We start from the raw sequence: 16,386 nt of genomic DNA, 5'->3' as shown, positions 1-16,386 counted from the left end.
ATAAGAGTATTAGGCCTGGATCCTAGGCCCCTTGAGAATAATAACCACCTTTGAAAAAAATATGGGAGTGAGTAGTTAATCCTATATTATTCAAGATAACATGATTAACTACCTCAAGACTTCTTTTATACCGTTGTGGAATATGGTTACGCCACCTCCTAGGATCGCACGCTTTGGGTGAGTTGCCAAAGGAGTGGATGACATATTCGAGGAGAAGGTGACTCATCTAGAGAGATGTTTTGGGCGAGATGTTATATCCTTTGCCTCCACATTTTCCTTTGTGGTCCCTTTGCAAATATATTAATACAAAGTGTAAGGCCGCCTCGTTGATTTGTTACAAGGTGCTTAGGTGGGTGAGGATGCTGTTACCACTTTCTTGTCGATCTTATGAATCCTAGAGGTTTTTTTTCTTCCAAGAACTAGGTCGAGGTATGCTTTCGATATGGCATTTAGTGGTCTAGATTATTAGGATATTGCGTAACAAAATCATTTTTTATCATGAGAGTTTCTCAGTTACTCACTAGGTAAATTTGATAATTAGTGAGACTTGGAAGTGAGTTCATTCTCATGCTCCGATTTATGCTCTTTCCTTGCGTGACTGGGAGCGTGACCCACTCGTATGCCTTTGAATTTATGGGTGCGTTGGGTGACCAACTATCCTCCTATATTTTCTACATGCAATCTAGTTTACTTCCTTCAACTTTCACTTTCCGATGATGTGTTGCTTTTATCATTAAATAGATTCAGGTTGGTGTTGGCGTAGTTATTTTTTCTGATGACATTTATTTTTGTTGATTCTTTGTTTTTTTAGCATCACTTGTTGTATCATGTACCATTTATCTCTTCTTTTTTTTTTTATATTGATTGCTTTGCTATCTATAATATAAGAAAATTTGTTGTTATGGAAATCACAAAAATACTCTTTTGTTATCTTAGTCTAAATTAATAATTTGTGGGCAAAAAATGTCTTTTGTTGTTTTTTCCAACCCACTTTTCACTTTCCAACTCACTTTTACTTTTCACTTTTTCACTTTTTCATTTTTCACTTTTCACATTTTAATACTTTATTATTATTATTATTATTATTATTATTATTATTATTATTATTATTATTATTATTATTTCTAATAAATTATTAATAAAAATATTTCAATAAATTAGTTTTTAATAAAAAATTATTATAATCATTTTAAATGATTATTAATTTACATTTAAAATAATATTTAATTTAAAAAAAATTAAATTTAGTAATTAAATATTAATAACGAAGAAATATAATTTAAAATAATTTTTATTTTAACATACAATATTTTTAACAAAATAATAATAATTTTAGTTAAAAAATTATTTCAATTAAAATGAATCTAAAAATATAGTTCAAAATATGTGTCATTGGATAAAATACAAAGGGTCTGTTTGGTAAAAATAACGGTTGACTGATAAGCTAGCTGATAGCTTATAGCTTATGACTGATGGCTTATAGCTTATAACGGATTGTTGAGACTGAAAGCTTATAAGTTAATTGAAGTGTTTGGTAAAATTAGCAGTTCAATTAACTTATAAATGTAAAGTGACATAAAAGATATTTAATATATAATTATTTTATTTTAAATTAAAATAAATTATAATGGTTAAAAATGGATTTTAACTAAAATAACAAGGATAAAAAAGGAAGAAAAAGTAATAAGCTATAAGACATAAGTTAAAACGCTATCTGAAATAGCGTCTGGAAAATAAGCTATAAGCTAGTAAAATAAGCTATAAGTTCATGATAAAAAGACCGTTACCAAACGGATCTAAATTATCATATGAGCTTATATGACATAAGACATAAGACATAAGCTCGAAAACATGTCTTACCAAACAGAGCCAAAATATGTGTCACTTATCGTTAACTTTAATTTTATATGATTTAAAATATTATATTAATATATGTTATTAATGAAGTTTATACAATTAAAATAATGTTTGCACAGTTAAATATTAGAAAAATTAGTTGTTATTGATGTCATTTCACATATGTTATTAATGTAAATAGGGGAAATGTATATATCTACGAAAAAAGTATATTTGTATACGGGAATAAAATCTATTATTGATCTAGATATTTTTATATACGAGTAATGGTATTTATGATCCACAAAATTTTTATTCAAAAAAGGTATACCAGAAAAAAACTATTATTGATCTAAATATTTTTATGTAAACGATACGCAAATGTAATAATATTTGTATATGGAAAAACTCTATTAATGATCCAAAATTTTGATTTAAAAATGATATACGGAAAAAAATCTATTATTAATTTAAATATTTTTATATACGAAAATTTACTATTGATCCAAATATTTTTCTAAATGATAGATAACATAAATAATATTTGTATACGAGAAAATTTTTATTATTGATCTAAATATTTTTATATATAAAAAAATAATATTTATGATGTAAAATTTTTTAGAATGAAGACCATTTTGGTCCCTCACAAAAATCACACAACCCAAATTAGTCCCTCAGAAAAAAAAGGACTCGATTTAATCTCTTACAAAATTTAACCGGACCATATTAGTCCTTCTGTTAGTTTTTAATTTAACCGGACCATAATAGTCCTTCTGTTAATATTTTTATCAAATCGGTTTTTTTATATTTTTAAACCGTGACTAGACTGCCACGTTGGCTTTTATTTTTTATTTTCATTTTTTAAATATTAAATTAATTTTTAATTATAATTTAATTTTTAAACAATTCTGATTTTTAATAATAACATAAAGACAAAATTGTTTTTTATAAGGAATCGAACTCAATACTATTACACAATATCTTAAGTCTTTACCACTAGGCCAATATGCATTCATAAAAAATAATTTCCAAGATTTTTAATAATATTAAATAATTATGAATTTAAAACAAAAATTATAAAATTTATATCAACGGGGTTTCGAACCTCTTTGATTTACTAATTTCAAATAATACACCAATTTAAAAATAAAATTTATTAAATGTAAAACCTCAATATATTTAATCAATTAGAAATAAATTAAATTATATGTAATTGAAATTAAATAACACACAAATAAATATTTATTTATTTCAAATTAATTCAAATTAAATAATAATTAAATAGTTTAATAGTAATTCAACTAATTATTAAAATATTTAATAAATTTAAATTAAATAATCAATTAATTTTTAAAATTATTTAGTTAATACAAACTAAATAGTAATCAATTAATTTAATAGTAATTCAATTAAATATTAATTAATTTATTTTTATTTGATTAATTTTATTTAGGATTTATATTTTATTAGTTTTATGTTTAAATTTTTGTAATATTTAGTATTAGTAAATATTTATTTTTTTGTTATTTGAAATAAGTAAATATTTGTTCTGAATTATTAACTTAAGTATTCATTATTAATAATATTAACAATATAAATTGACTTGTATAGTTGTAAATATTTGTTCTGAATTATTAACTTAAGTATTCATTATTAATAATATTAACAATATAAATTGACTTGTATAGTTGTATAGTTGTAAATATTTGTTCTGAATTATTAACTTAAGTATTCATTATAATTTTTGTGTAATAGTATTGGAAATTATTTAATAGTATTGAGTTCGATTCCTTATAAAAAACAATTTTGTCTTTATGATATTATTAAATCAGAATTGTTTAAAATTTAAATTATAATTAAAAATTAATTTAATATTTAAAAAATGAAAATAAAAAATAAAAGCCAACGTGGCAGTCTAGTCACAGTTTAAAAATATAAAAAAACCGATTTGATAAAAATATTAACAGAAGGACTAATATGGTCCGGTTAAATTAAAAACCGATTTGATAAAAATATTAACAGAAGGACTAATATGGTCCGGTTAAATTTTGTAAGGGATTAAATAGAGTCCTTTTTTTGTGAGGACTAATTTGGGTTGTGTGATTTTTGTGAGGGACCAAAATGGGTCTTCACTCAATTTTTTATTTAAAATTTGATTTTGATTTAAAATAAATATATTATATAAATGTGTGTACCAAATCAGAATCGTGCAAGTTTGTTATTAATTAAAAAATGGTATGCTTGAATATTTATTTTCCTAAAAATCAAACCCTAATTATACGTTGATATGCTAAAACAACATTTTTGTCCATAGTGCATACTTTTCCAATGTCTTGGTGGAAACTAAACAAAGTTTTCCATTCACCTTGACAAATCCAAAGCCCCCAACAAAATCACACAAATTCAACCTTCACAACACAGTGACACACTCATCAAAACTTGATTTTAAAGATTCCACTTCACCAAACTCCCAAAATTCCCTAAATGGGTTTTCCCCTTCTTCCATCACTATAGATCCCTACTCTCTAACCTAAAAAAAATCACTTTTTTTCATCCCAATTTTGCTATTTCACCATAGATCATAAATCATAGATCATGCCTTTTTCATCTAGGCGTGGAGGAAATTGGGCACAATCGATTCTACCATCTTCAAATCCAAAATCAAAGGTACCCAGAAAGGGTAGAAGAAGAACTTTGTTAAAAGATTTCATTTTTTCAAATTTCTTCTTCATTGGGTTGTTGATTTCTCTGTTATTGTTCCTTGTAATTCTTATCCGATACGGTGTACCAAAACCCATCTCATCCCATTTCAGAACCCGTTCCTCTCGCTTCAGAAAATCCTTTACAAGGAAACCCCTTTTTGGTGAGAGTGGTAACGGAAGTACTGCACTCTTTGGTGGTTATGCTACTGTTGATTTGACCACGAAAGATTTGTATGATAAGATTGAGTTTTTGGATGTTGATGGTGGTGCTTGGAAGCAAGGTTGGGGTGTTACTTATAGAGGGAATGAGTGGGATAATGAGAAGTTGAAGATTTTTGTTGTTCCTCATTCACATAATGATCCTGGTTGGAAGCTTACTGTTGAGGAATACTATGATAGGCAATCTAGACATATACTTGATACCATTGTTGAAACTCTTAGCAAGGTGAAATTTTGTTAATTTCCTTTGTTGGGTTTTGGAGCTTTTTGTTGTTGTTGTTGATTGTTCTATGAAGCACTTATACGGATACTGACACGAGACTGACACATAGACAAAATAGAAGTAATTGAGTGTAACTACATTTGTTGTTGTTGGACACTGAATGTTGTTGATTGTTCTATGAAGCACTTAGACAGATAGCGACACGACACTGACACAGAAAAAATAGAAGTAATTGAGCGAAACTACATCTGTCGTGGTTGGACACTGAGTACACCTTCAATAGGAAGATCGAAGTGTTGGTGCTACATGGCTACATGCACAGGGCTTTGATTTCTTTATGACTTCATGAAATTATGACATGATTTTGTGGAAAAGCTTAGGTGCTACACACATATCACATAACTTAAGTTAACCAAGCATCAAAGTTAATTAGTAATGTACCTATCACTAACTAGTTAGTTGTTTATGTATTTGATACAAATAAATGTCATAAACCCTGTGTTAATATAGGTGTGTTATTGGTTAGCTAAGTTTGACGTATGATTAATGTAAAGTGTGAATGTACTATGAAGCACTAATGCAGACACTAGAAATGTCACTGCGTGTTGACTCAAATATTACTCTGAGCAAGCGAATTGATTGAATGTAACCACGTGTGTCATTGTCGAATTGGTGTCGGACACGAACACACATCGGCAAAGGTATTTCCTGAAATGACCAAAGTAGTTACAACTATACAACAAAAGTAAATATTGTTCTTATTCTGATTAAAAATGTAATCATGTTTAAATAAAAGATTAAAAAGCTCCACTGGAATGAAGAAAATATTGATTGTAGCCCTTTCAGTTTCATCATTAGCTTTTTATTTTTATTTTTTTCAAGTCACAAGTTTGAGGGTAACTTGATTTCAGAATTTTGACTATCTGATTGATAACCAGGACTCTCGCCGGAAGTTCATATGGGAAGAGATGTCTTACTTAGAGAGATGGTGGAGGGATCCCAATACCACAGATGCCATGAAGGAAACATTCATCAACTTAGTGAAAAACGGGCAGCTAGAAATTGTTGGAGGCGGCTGGGTGATGAATGATGAGGTAATATGATGTTGATCTTACTACTCTTATCTTACTTTACAGCGAATATATGTTGTCAATATATTCTATTAATCCAGGCGTAGCTTCATTCTTGTTGAAGTAAATATGAACCTCATCAAAGCTTAACTGTTAATGGAGCAGCTTAGTGGCGGAGTCTCCAATTTATTTATGGAAATTTGACTTTTAAATTGTTTTGTCCTTGATGCAGGCCAATTCCCACTACTTTGCTATAATTGAACAGGTATGCTGAATGCTATGTGTATCATTCCTATTGTACATACTGTTATTATTGTTGTTTATTTTTTGATGTTTCGCTACAATATTTTACGCCAATCACTGACAGGGAAAGTCTAGTTATGCTAAGGTTTTCTTAATAACATGTATCATTATGCCGGATATTAGGTGGCATGTTGATGATTTTTAATATGATCACTTCCATGCTTTGCTATTCATGTTTCCTGTTTTCAGTTTCACTTCAACTAATATACGTAAGAGAATATAGATTCAATGATCACTTCAATATTTTCTTTTACGGTTTTAAAAAAACATATCTAGCATTTTAAGAAGTTTTGAAAATGCCAAAATATTGTTTTCATTGTTTCTGAAAATGCATCCTTCACATCTTGTCTTCCATCTTGTCTCTATTACAATTTTTCACTACATGAGCCTTTCATCTCTTTGTTAGCAATTTAAAAATAAACAAAAACTTTAGAAAATGAAGACTGAAAATGCTTTTTGAAAGAAAATAGATCCTAAGGTTGTGTACTTGGTAGTGCACTCGTCAGTGTCATGCCATTTCATGTTCACATTAGAAATTATCATTTTTGCACTACAAATTTGTATATTATTTTTGTGATGATCTTAATCCTAGTGAAATTATGTATCAGATTGCAGAAGGAAACATGTGGTTGAATGACACCATTGGGTTTGTTCCTAAAAATAATTGGGCCATTGATCCATTTGGTTACTCATCAACCATGGCATATCTTCTACGTCGTATGGGTTTCGATAACATGCTTATCCAGAGGACTCATTATGAGGTAAAGAAGGAACTTGCATGGCATAAGAATTTAGAATACGTATGGCGTCAAAGCTGGGATGCAGAGGAAACCACTGATATATTCGTCCATATGATGCCGTTTTATTCGTACGATATACCTCATACATGTGGCCCTGAGCCGGCTATTTGCTGTCAGTTTGACTTTGCACGCATGGAGAGTTTCTCTTATGAAAGTTGTCCGTGGGGTCCAAGTCCCGAGGAGATAACTCAGGACAACGTTCAAAAAAGGGCACTTATGTTACTTGATCAATACAGGAAAAAATCTACTCTGTATCGAACAAACACTCTTCTTATTCCACTTGGAGATGATTTTCGCTATATTAACGTCCAAGAGGCCGAAGCGCAGTTTAGAAATTACCAAGTGTTGTTTGATTATATCAATTCAAACCCTAGTCTGAATGCGGAGGCAAAGTTTGGTACTTTGGAAGATTACTTTGTAATGCTCCGTGAGGAAGCGGAAAGAATAAATTACACATCTCCTGGTGAAGTCGGATCTGGTCTAGTTGAAGGTTTTCCTTCCCTGTCCGGTGACTTTTTCACTTATGCTGATCGGCAACAAGATTACTGGAGCGGTTATTATGTTTCACGGCCATTCTTTAAGGCTGTTGACAGGGTACTGGAGCAGACACTTCGAGCAACTGAAATGATGGTAGCTCTAACACTTGGTTTCTGTCGGAGAGCACATTGTGAGAAGTTTGCAATGGCATTTTCCTATAAGTTGACTGCTGCTAGAAGGAACTTGGCTCTTTTTCAGCATCACGACGGCGTAACGGGTACTGCAAAAGACCATGTGGTTAAGGACTACGGAACTCGAATGCATACCTCGTTACAGGACTTGCAAATTTTTATGTCTAAGGGAATCGAGCCTCTTCTTGGAATCCGTTATGATAAATTAGATCAAAGTCCTTCACAGTTTGAGCCGGCAATAGTGAGATCTAAATATGATGCTCAGCCATTGCATAAAGTGATCAGTCTTCATGACAGTACATACAATTCCGTTGTCTTTTATAATCCTCTGGAGCAAACCAGAGAAGAAGTCGTGATGGTTGTTGTTGACCGTCCTGACGTAACTGTTGTTGACTCTAACATGAGCTGTGTTCAAAGCCAAATTTCTCCTGAGTTGCAGTATGACAACAGCAAGATCTTTACGGGGAAGCACCGAGTTTACTGGAAAGTTTTGGTGCCTGCAATGGGGTTGGAAACATATTATATTGGCAATGGTTTTGTCGGTTGTGAAAAGGCTAAGCCTGCCAAGTTGAAACTTTTCTCCAAGACTAGTTCAGTTACCTGTCCTTCACCGTATTCTTGTGGAAAAATTGAAGGTGATGTTGTTGAAATTAAAAATCAGCATCAAAAACTAACTTTCGATGTAAGGTATGGTTTGTTGCAGAAGGTAACCTTAATGAATGGTTCCCCGAATATCATAAATGAGGAAATCGGTATGTATGCTAGTTCGGGTGGGGCATACTTGTTTTTGCCGAGTGGTGAAGCTCAGCCAATTATCGAAGGAGATGGACTTATGCTGATCTCAGAGGGTCCTTTGTTGCAGGAAGTATTCTCTTATCCAAAGACAGCTTGGGAGAAATCACCGATTTCTCATAGCACCCGAATATATACCGGTGAGAGTGCAGTCCAAGGGCTTGTCATTGAAAAGGAATATCATGTTGAGCTCACTGACCGTGATTTCAATAATAGGGAGATGATAGTTAGATATAAAACTGATATCGATAGCAAAAAGGTTTTTTATTCTGATTTAAATGGATTTCAGATGAGTCGAAGAGAAACTTACGATAAGATTCCCTTGCAAGGCAACTACTACCCTATGCCCTCTCTTGCATTCATACAAGGATCCAACGGCCGACGGTTTTCTGTTCATTCTCGACAAGCGTTGGGTGTGGCAAGCCTTCAAAATGGATGGCTTGAGATAATGCTAGACCGCCGTTTGGTAAAAGACGACGGCCGTGGTCTAGGCCAAGGAGTGATGGATAACCGCGTAATGAATGTTGTCTTCCACTTAACTGTTGAATCCAATATTTCCGCCATATCAAATTCAGTTTCAAGCTCGTTCCCTCAGAACCCTTCCCTTTTATCTCATCGTGTTGGTTCTCATTTGAACTACCCATTACACGCATTCATTTCCAAGAAGTCGCAGGAATTGTCTGCAATGCCACCGCCGTCTCGATCCTTTTCTCCTCTCGCAACTTCCCTGCCATGTGATCTCCACATAGTAAACTTTAAGGTTCCTAAGCCTTTAAAGTTTTTGCAGCAGCCACCTGAAAGTCCTAGGTTTGTCCTGATTTTGAACCGTCGACATTATGATTCTTCGTACTGTCGGAAGGCAAGATCATCACAATGCACTAGACTAGCTGACGACCCCGTGAATCTGTTCAGCATGTTCAAGGATCTTACAGTTTTGAAAGCTAAAGCAACTTCATTGAATCTTCTCCATGAAGATCCTGAAATAATAGGGTTCACAGAACAGTTTGCTGATCTTGCACAAGAAGGGCATGTTTCCATATCTCCAATGGAAATACAAGCCTACCGGTTGGAATTGCGGCCACAACAGTAGATTGCTCGTTACATATCTGTTCCTGCTGATTGATGCCAAACCTCAAACAATGAAAAGACTTGGGTTTAAGATGGTGCAGGTAAAAGATCCATGAAAGAGGTTTAACTTTTGTTGAGGATGATTTGCGCGATACTTCTGTAGATTGATGTTATAAAGACATGGATGAGATGAGAGTGTAGCTTTTGCGGCGCGGCTTCTTGTTTGTTTAGTGTGATTTTGTAGCATTTTGATTACTCTTTTTTTCTTCTTCTGGACTAGATTTGAAAGATGAGTTTTGCTTTATTGACTCCATAATTTCTATTGTGTAACAAGTTTTAGAGGCTAGTGATAATACATTTATGTACATATTTAATACCTCTATTTTGTGCAAAGGAGTTTATTCTTCTTTGAATGTGGACTAAACAACTTGCAAAACATGCTTATATTCACAAATATTATGAAAATACATTTGCAAAGTTGACAATATATTCATGTTTTATGTAACACTGAAAATGAAAAGGACCATAGTGAAATTAGTGAAAGATGAAACTTGGGTTTCTCTAGCTTGTAGTTCAATCTTTGGTATTGCAAGTGGAGAGACTCATGTTGGTTCTTGTATCTTATAGTTTTTCTCTATGATTTCATTGTATAATAGCGATTTAGTTAATAAAATTTTTGTATCTTAGAAATTAGTTAACTGATTCCATTAAAATAAAAATTTTGTATCTTAGAAATTAGTTTACTGATTCCGTAGCTTAGCTGGTAGCTATGCATAGAATATCTGATTGCAGAGTCGCGAGTTCTAGCTATAATTGATAGCTATGCATATATATCTGATTAAAATATCGAGTCGCGAGTTCTAGCTATAATTGATAGCTATGCATATATATCTGATCACAACATCAAGTCGCGAGTTCTAGCTATAATTGATAGCTATGCATATATATCTGATTACAATATCAAGTCGCGAGTTCTAGCTATAATTGATAGCTATGCATAGATATCTGTTTACAAGATCACGAGTTCGAACCTATGACATTAAAATAAACCCAAAAAAAAAAAAAAAAAGAGTTTGATTTGCACCTTAAACAAAACGGGTGTGGGTAGTAGGATTCATGACTATTGAAATGGCAGCATAAGCAAGCACTGAACTCACCAAAAAGAGTTTGATTTGCACTAATAATTGACTTTATTGGTTCATTTTTGGACATTAAACAAAACAAGAAGGATAGTGAAATGATACATTGTGTGATGGTGTATTAGATTTAGAAGTGATTGTTTTCCCTCTACTTAGACTCGAACTTTAATTTATCATTTCTAGAAGAAGCAAAATTCGAGATGGAAATGAGAATATCAATATACTACAAGCCTCTTTTGATGAGTATAAATCTCATCTCTAAGGATTTATAAGATGATTTCATCTTGCACACTGACATTAAGAATCTTGTGAGGAAGAACAATGCTGTTGACCACCACTACTTCATCTTCCACTGTCACAGCTTCACCTAGGATGGTTATGCCAAGCTTTGCATTGTAATCACCATCAGCCTGAACCAATCACAAATGGAAAGAAATCTCATACTGATTTTCCAAACATTTTATCCAAAATTTTATCTAAAATGTACCGAACTTGCCTGTACACGTGACCATCTTCCGAGCGACGACTTCCATCCAACAATAGAATTTATGACTACAGCATTTTCCTGTCAAGAAGAAAACCATATTTAGTTAATATATTGACAACTCGACAACATAGTGCGTCTCTGGCATCCACTTCCATACCTTAATTTCAACATCGTCCAATACTATACAACCGATTAACCTGACACCAGCACCAACACGAACATTTGCTGAGATAGAAACATTTGGACCAATCTGTTCAAGACAGAAAATGTACTCGTGTATTAGAGAGGATAGATAGTATACGAAATTTTGTAGATGGATGAATGGAATTTACCTTTGCAGATGGATGAACTTTGGCAGACGGATGAATATATACATCACCAACAATTTTAGCATTCTTTTCACCATCTCCGCTGGCCAAAAGATGCGGGGAAGTATATCGAAATTGAGCAAGATACAACTCCGAGCATTTCAAAGACAGGCTATTCATGCAAAGAGTATACGGTAATTAAAATCCAATCACGGTCCAACATTAAAAGATTAAAGAAGTGTTTAAGATACTATATATGTAACCCTACCCCGGAGTTTTAATTTGCTCCCAGAAATCATTTGTCTCATATGTATACAACTTCTTCTTTCCAGCTAGAGGTGATAGTATATCTTGATCCAGTCTTACAAAATCTTTAGGAAGAGTCCTGAAGGAAAAAAAGTTTAGTGACGTAGTAAACTCACACAGTTCTAGAAGCTAACTCGGGGTTTGGCAGACATGTACATTTGAACCAATATGTCAGAGACATTAAAAAAAATTGTCATGAATTTTGTTACAGAAATTAAAATAAGTAAGTGGCATTTAATCAACCTGGTCGCAGATTGGAGAGCTTCAAAGCTGGAAAGACGTCGTAGATTAGCTGTAGTACAGTCATGTGATTGAAATGTTTAAAATTCTAAATTAACGCTTTTATTATCGACATTTTTTTAATTGTGATAGAAAAAGATAAACCTCGTCCTTCTCGGTTCGTAGATACATCCTCGATGGCATTAAAAATATCAGGTGTGAAAATGTATACACCGCAATTTATCAAATCACTAACCTGCATATTGTAAATGGTTATTCTTCTTCTCTAGGTAGAGTTAGAAGCAAAAGAAATTAAATATCCTATACCAATAAAGCTCCAACATTTGATTTAACTTTTCATTGAGAAGAAAAATATAATAACACGTAACGAGAAATGAAACCAAACAGATACTCACAAATGTCTCGGGTTTCTCAGTATAATGCAGCAATTCATGAGTGTCTGGATCAGCAACCAACTCGCCAAACTGGTTAGCAGATTCAGCTGAAACCTATACAAAACATCCACAACCCAAGTGCGTGAAAAAACAGTTTTCTATCAATATATAGGGTTTGTTCGAATTGACTTATTTGAGATTATCAACATGCATAACATTTGTGAGACTGTTAAAAGAACTTATGAAAATGACTTATAACATGTCTATAGGCTGTTTTCAACTTATTTTTATAAGCTCTTCAAGATAGCGTATGAAAACAACTTGTAGCTTGTATGAAAAGTCAGAAAAAAGTTTGGCTTTATTTTATCTTTTATTATAAAAAATAACTAATACATAAGCACTTACATGCATAAGTGCTTATGCTATTAGCGAAACAATGCACACAAATATACGAAACATTATTTAAGCACCAACCTTTATTACTAACATTGTCCCCATCCCACCGTACTTAATATGAGCATCTGAAAAAATAAAGAGGAAAATTTTCAGCGGCAACGTGTTTTCTGAAGAACTACTGTTCGCAACTTAATAAAAAACTTACTTACCAAGCATGGATGGTAATGGAAAACTGCAGCAAACATCACAATTTAGCAGAAAGATATGCGACTGCAATCAAAATGTAATTTATCTGTTAGAACATAGACATATAAGCATTTGAAAGATGATCCTCGAAATAATGCAATAAAAGTGATAAAAGCCATGCTCGTAACTGGACTGTCTTCCATGATTATATCTCTGAAGTAGTAAAGGCCACCTGCTGAGCCATGTGGTTTATCCTCCTTCAAATATCTATATTGATATCAGTAACACACTATGGTCAGATCCAGCATTTAACAAAACATGCAAACATAAACTTTTGGTATCGTGTTGTTAAAGCTTCATAGTAATGATGCAGTTATCACCTTACTGGCAATTTCAGCTCGTTTGAAATTGAAGAGACGTATAGAGCGAATTCTCGCTCCTCATGGAATCCAATAAGATATATTTGAGCTAAATTGGGTATCTGTAGAAGACAACACAAGCAAATATAAACACACCACGCCTTTTTAGGTTATAAATTATAAAACTAAAGTTGATTGTGCGTGATTTTGTAAAGACTAAGAGCCTACTTGAATCGACTTATCTACTGGCATAAGCACTAATGAGGCTGCATGACAGAGCTTATAAAAACAACTTATGACATTTCCATAATTATCTTCGACTTATTATGATAAGCTCTTCAGAGCAGCTTATGAAAACAACTTATAGTTAACAAGAAACCAGTGAGACTTTGTTTTTAATCTTTTATCAATACATAAACTCTTATATCATAAATACTAATAACATAAGCGCTTAATTAAGTTGTATATCCAAACAAGGTCTAACAAACACATTCAAAGGATTTAAAATCATACCTAACCCTATTTTTTTTATATACATTAAATTATTCATTATGTCTGTACCACTTATACCTCTGAAAAAGGTATGTCCCTATCAGTGTTGGTGTCTAAAACCGACACCGCCACTTGTGATTTTGTTTAATTTATTCATTTTTTCAAATTATTACTGATGTCGACATATCAATGTCAGTGTCGTGTTTCTGGAGTTCATGCTTCATAGTTCATTATAAGGTAAATTGTAAAGTATGCAGGTCAACATTGAAATTGAAAGCCCCTTTTAGTTTTCTCAATGTAATGAACAACACTATGAAGGAAAATTGAAGAGAAAAAAAAGAAGCAAACCCTTTTACAAGCAGAAATAGGATGATGAACCATTGGCTGTCCAGCCAAAGGGAAAAGGGGTTTTGGAGTATTGAAAGAAAGAGGTCGAAATCTAGTTCCTGCAATAACAATTCAACAAAAAAGATGAAACCCCAAAACCTCAAATAAGAAAAAGACTTGAATGGATCAGAAAACAAGCAAAGAAATCCAATACCTTTGGTGGGTCCACCCACCATAATCACAGCAACAACCTTCTCTGAACTATCCATGAACAAAGCTCAGATCTTTGAACTAAAAACTCAAACTTTACAATAATGGTTGATTGAATTGAATTCTAGTGTTTAAGATTCAACAATGTGTTTGTGTGCTTTTTGTGTCGTTCTAACTTAAGATGCACGGTTGCAGTGACAGTAGCGAGATGAGATACCTAGTAATAGTATATGCCGATAACATAAATTTAACTTAGAATCTGATTAAGGTTAAGGAAACAAACGAGACTAGGAGAGGAAAAATAAAACAAAATATAATTATTAATTTTTTTTGTGTTAATTAATCAAAAGAAAACTCAAATAATTTGTAATAAGAAAAAATAGATATAGTGTAAAATAATTTTATAGTGTCAATTAATGCATTATTTTACCTTTGTAATAATTAATCAAACAATCACAATTTTTGTTTTTCAGGACAACAAAATTTGTTAATATTTAATTAAAATTTCTCACAACTTAAAAAAAACATATTTTTCAAAAATCTACATATTTTAGGGCCCGTTTGGTTCAATGGAGGGGAGAGGAGGGGAGGGGTTTTAATAAAGGGGAGGGGAGGGGAGGTATTTTAATTAAAAGTATGTTTGGTTCAAAAGAGGGGGAGAGAAGGGGGAGGATTTTTAATCAGAAATATGTTTGGTTCAGGAGGGGAGGGGAGGAATTTTAAAATTAATTTACTTTTTAACCCTTAAAATATTATAACACTCATTCTAAATTAAATAAAAACAATGTGATATTTAAAAAAAAAATTGTCAATTCACAAACATAGATAATCTAACACAAAATATTTAATATTTGAAATACTTTAAAATATATTAAATCATAAATAAAATATTGATAAATTTCATACAATAATAATATGTGAATTATTTTATCATTTTGATGATCCATCTAATCCATAAAATATTTATAAAATTAGATTATAGATAATATATATAGGTCATATACTATAATTATATATAGATATATAATACAACACATAACTTATAAAACAATTAAGTTCTTAAAAACAAAATAATAAATAAAAATGAATACAATAAAAAATGTGAAAAAATAAAGAAAGTTAAGTTAGCATATTAATAAAAAATAAAAATAATAAAGAAAAAATAATAGAGTTGTCGTAAAAAATGGAGGAATTTTAATAAGACTACAAAAATTAACGTATAATATATATCAAAAACAATTTAGGATTTTAATTAAAAAGTGAGGATAATTTTGTCAATATAACAAAAATAAATTTTATAATAACTCTTCTCCCTCCCCTCCCTTCCAAATCCCTCCAATTTGGAGGAAACACAAAATTGTTTCAAGAGAAAATCTGATTACCTCCAATCGCCTTCCCTCATAAAAAATTGAACCAAACATAATTAACTTTAAATATTCCCTCCCCTCCCCTCCAAAATCCCCCAACCAAACGAACCCTAAATGAATTTCAAGAAATTTTTTAGTTAAAGATACACTGCTCAGTAAATTCTTTTTTATCATCAAGCTTCATATTATTGTTTTATTTCTTTTTGATCATTTCGTTATTAATCTATCGTTTCATACTATATTATTGAATCTTGAGTGTGCGCTCCTCTCAAGGGCTCAGGTTCGAAACCTACTAGGTACAAATTACTTATTAAAAAAAAATATTATTTTTTCTTTGTTTTTATTCATTTTCTTTTTTTACACTACATATGATGTCTTATGTAGTTTTTAAGAGCGTCTATTTCTTTAATGCCATGGGACATTGACTCAGCGCCTTCTCACTCTATGTTGGTTTGGAGAATTATGCAAAACAAAGTTCCTATTGATGAAAATTTCAACTTGAGGGGCTTCC

The 16,386-nt window shown here is 31.8% G+C and overlaps 2 protein-coding genes across 2 annotated transcripts; one reads left to right on the top strand and one right to left on the bottom strand.

Moving 5' to 3' along the window:
* The first annotated feature begins 4,132 nt into the window (after positions 1 to 4,132).
* LOC131652785 (alpha-mannosidase 2-like) lies at positions 4,133 to 10,039 on the top strand. Its single transcript, XM_058922742.1, has 4 exons — positions 4,133 to 4,986; positions 5,922 to 6,077; positions 6,286 to 6,318; positions 6,965 to 10,039. Exons 1-4 carry the CDS (start codon positions 4,435 to 4,437, stop codon positions 9,704 to 9,706), a joined length of 3,483 nt encoding a protein of 1,160 aa, XP_058778725.1. The 5' UTR covers positions 4,133 to 4,434; the 3' UTR covers positions 9,707 to 10,039.
* Positions 10,040 to 10,748: 709 nt separating this feature from the next.
* Positions 10,749 to 14,755, bottom strand: LOC131652786 (uncharacterized). The gene is made up of 14 exons (XM_058922743.1): positions 14,513 to 14,755; positions 14,320 to 14,417; positions 13,501 to 13,601; positions 13,309 to 13,387; positions 13,144 to 13,204; positions 13,013 to 13,059; positions 12,560 to 12,652; positions 12,309 to 12,399; positions 12,168 to 12,216; positions 11,887 to 12,003; positions 11,643 to 11,790; positions 11,468 to 11,560; positions 11,320 to 11,388; positions 10,749 to 11,233 (listed from the first exon to the last, which is right to left on the bottom strand). The coding sequence occupies exons 1-14, from the start codon at positions 14,565 to 14,567 to the stop codon at positions 11,090 to 11,092; spliced, it is 1,245 nt and encodes a 414-aa protein (XP_058778726.1). The 5' UTR covers positions 14,568 to 14,755; the 3' UTR covers positions 10,749 to 11,089.
* Between the last annotated feature and the right edge of the window lie 1,631 nt (positions 14,756 to 16,386).

This window comes from Vicia villosa, linkage group LG2, assembly GCF_029867415.1.
Source record: "Vicia villosa cultivar HV-30 ecotype Madison, WI linkage group LG2, Vvil1.0, whole genome shotgun sequence".
Lineage (NCBI taxonomy): Eukaryota > Viridiplantae > Streptophyta > Magnoliopsida > Fabales > Fabaceae > Vicia > Vicia villosa.
This window is presented reverse-complemented; position numbering and strand designations above follow the sequence as displayed.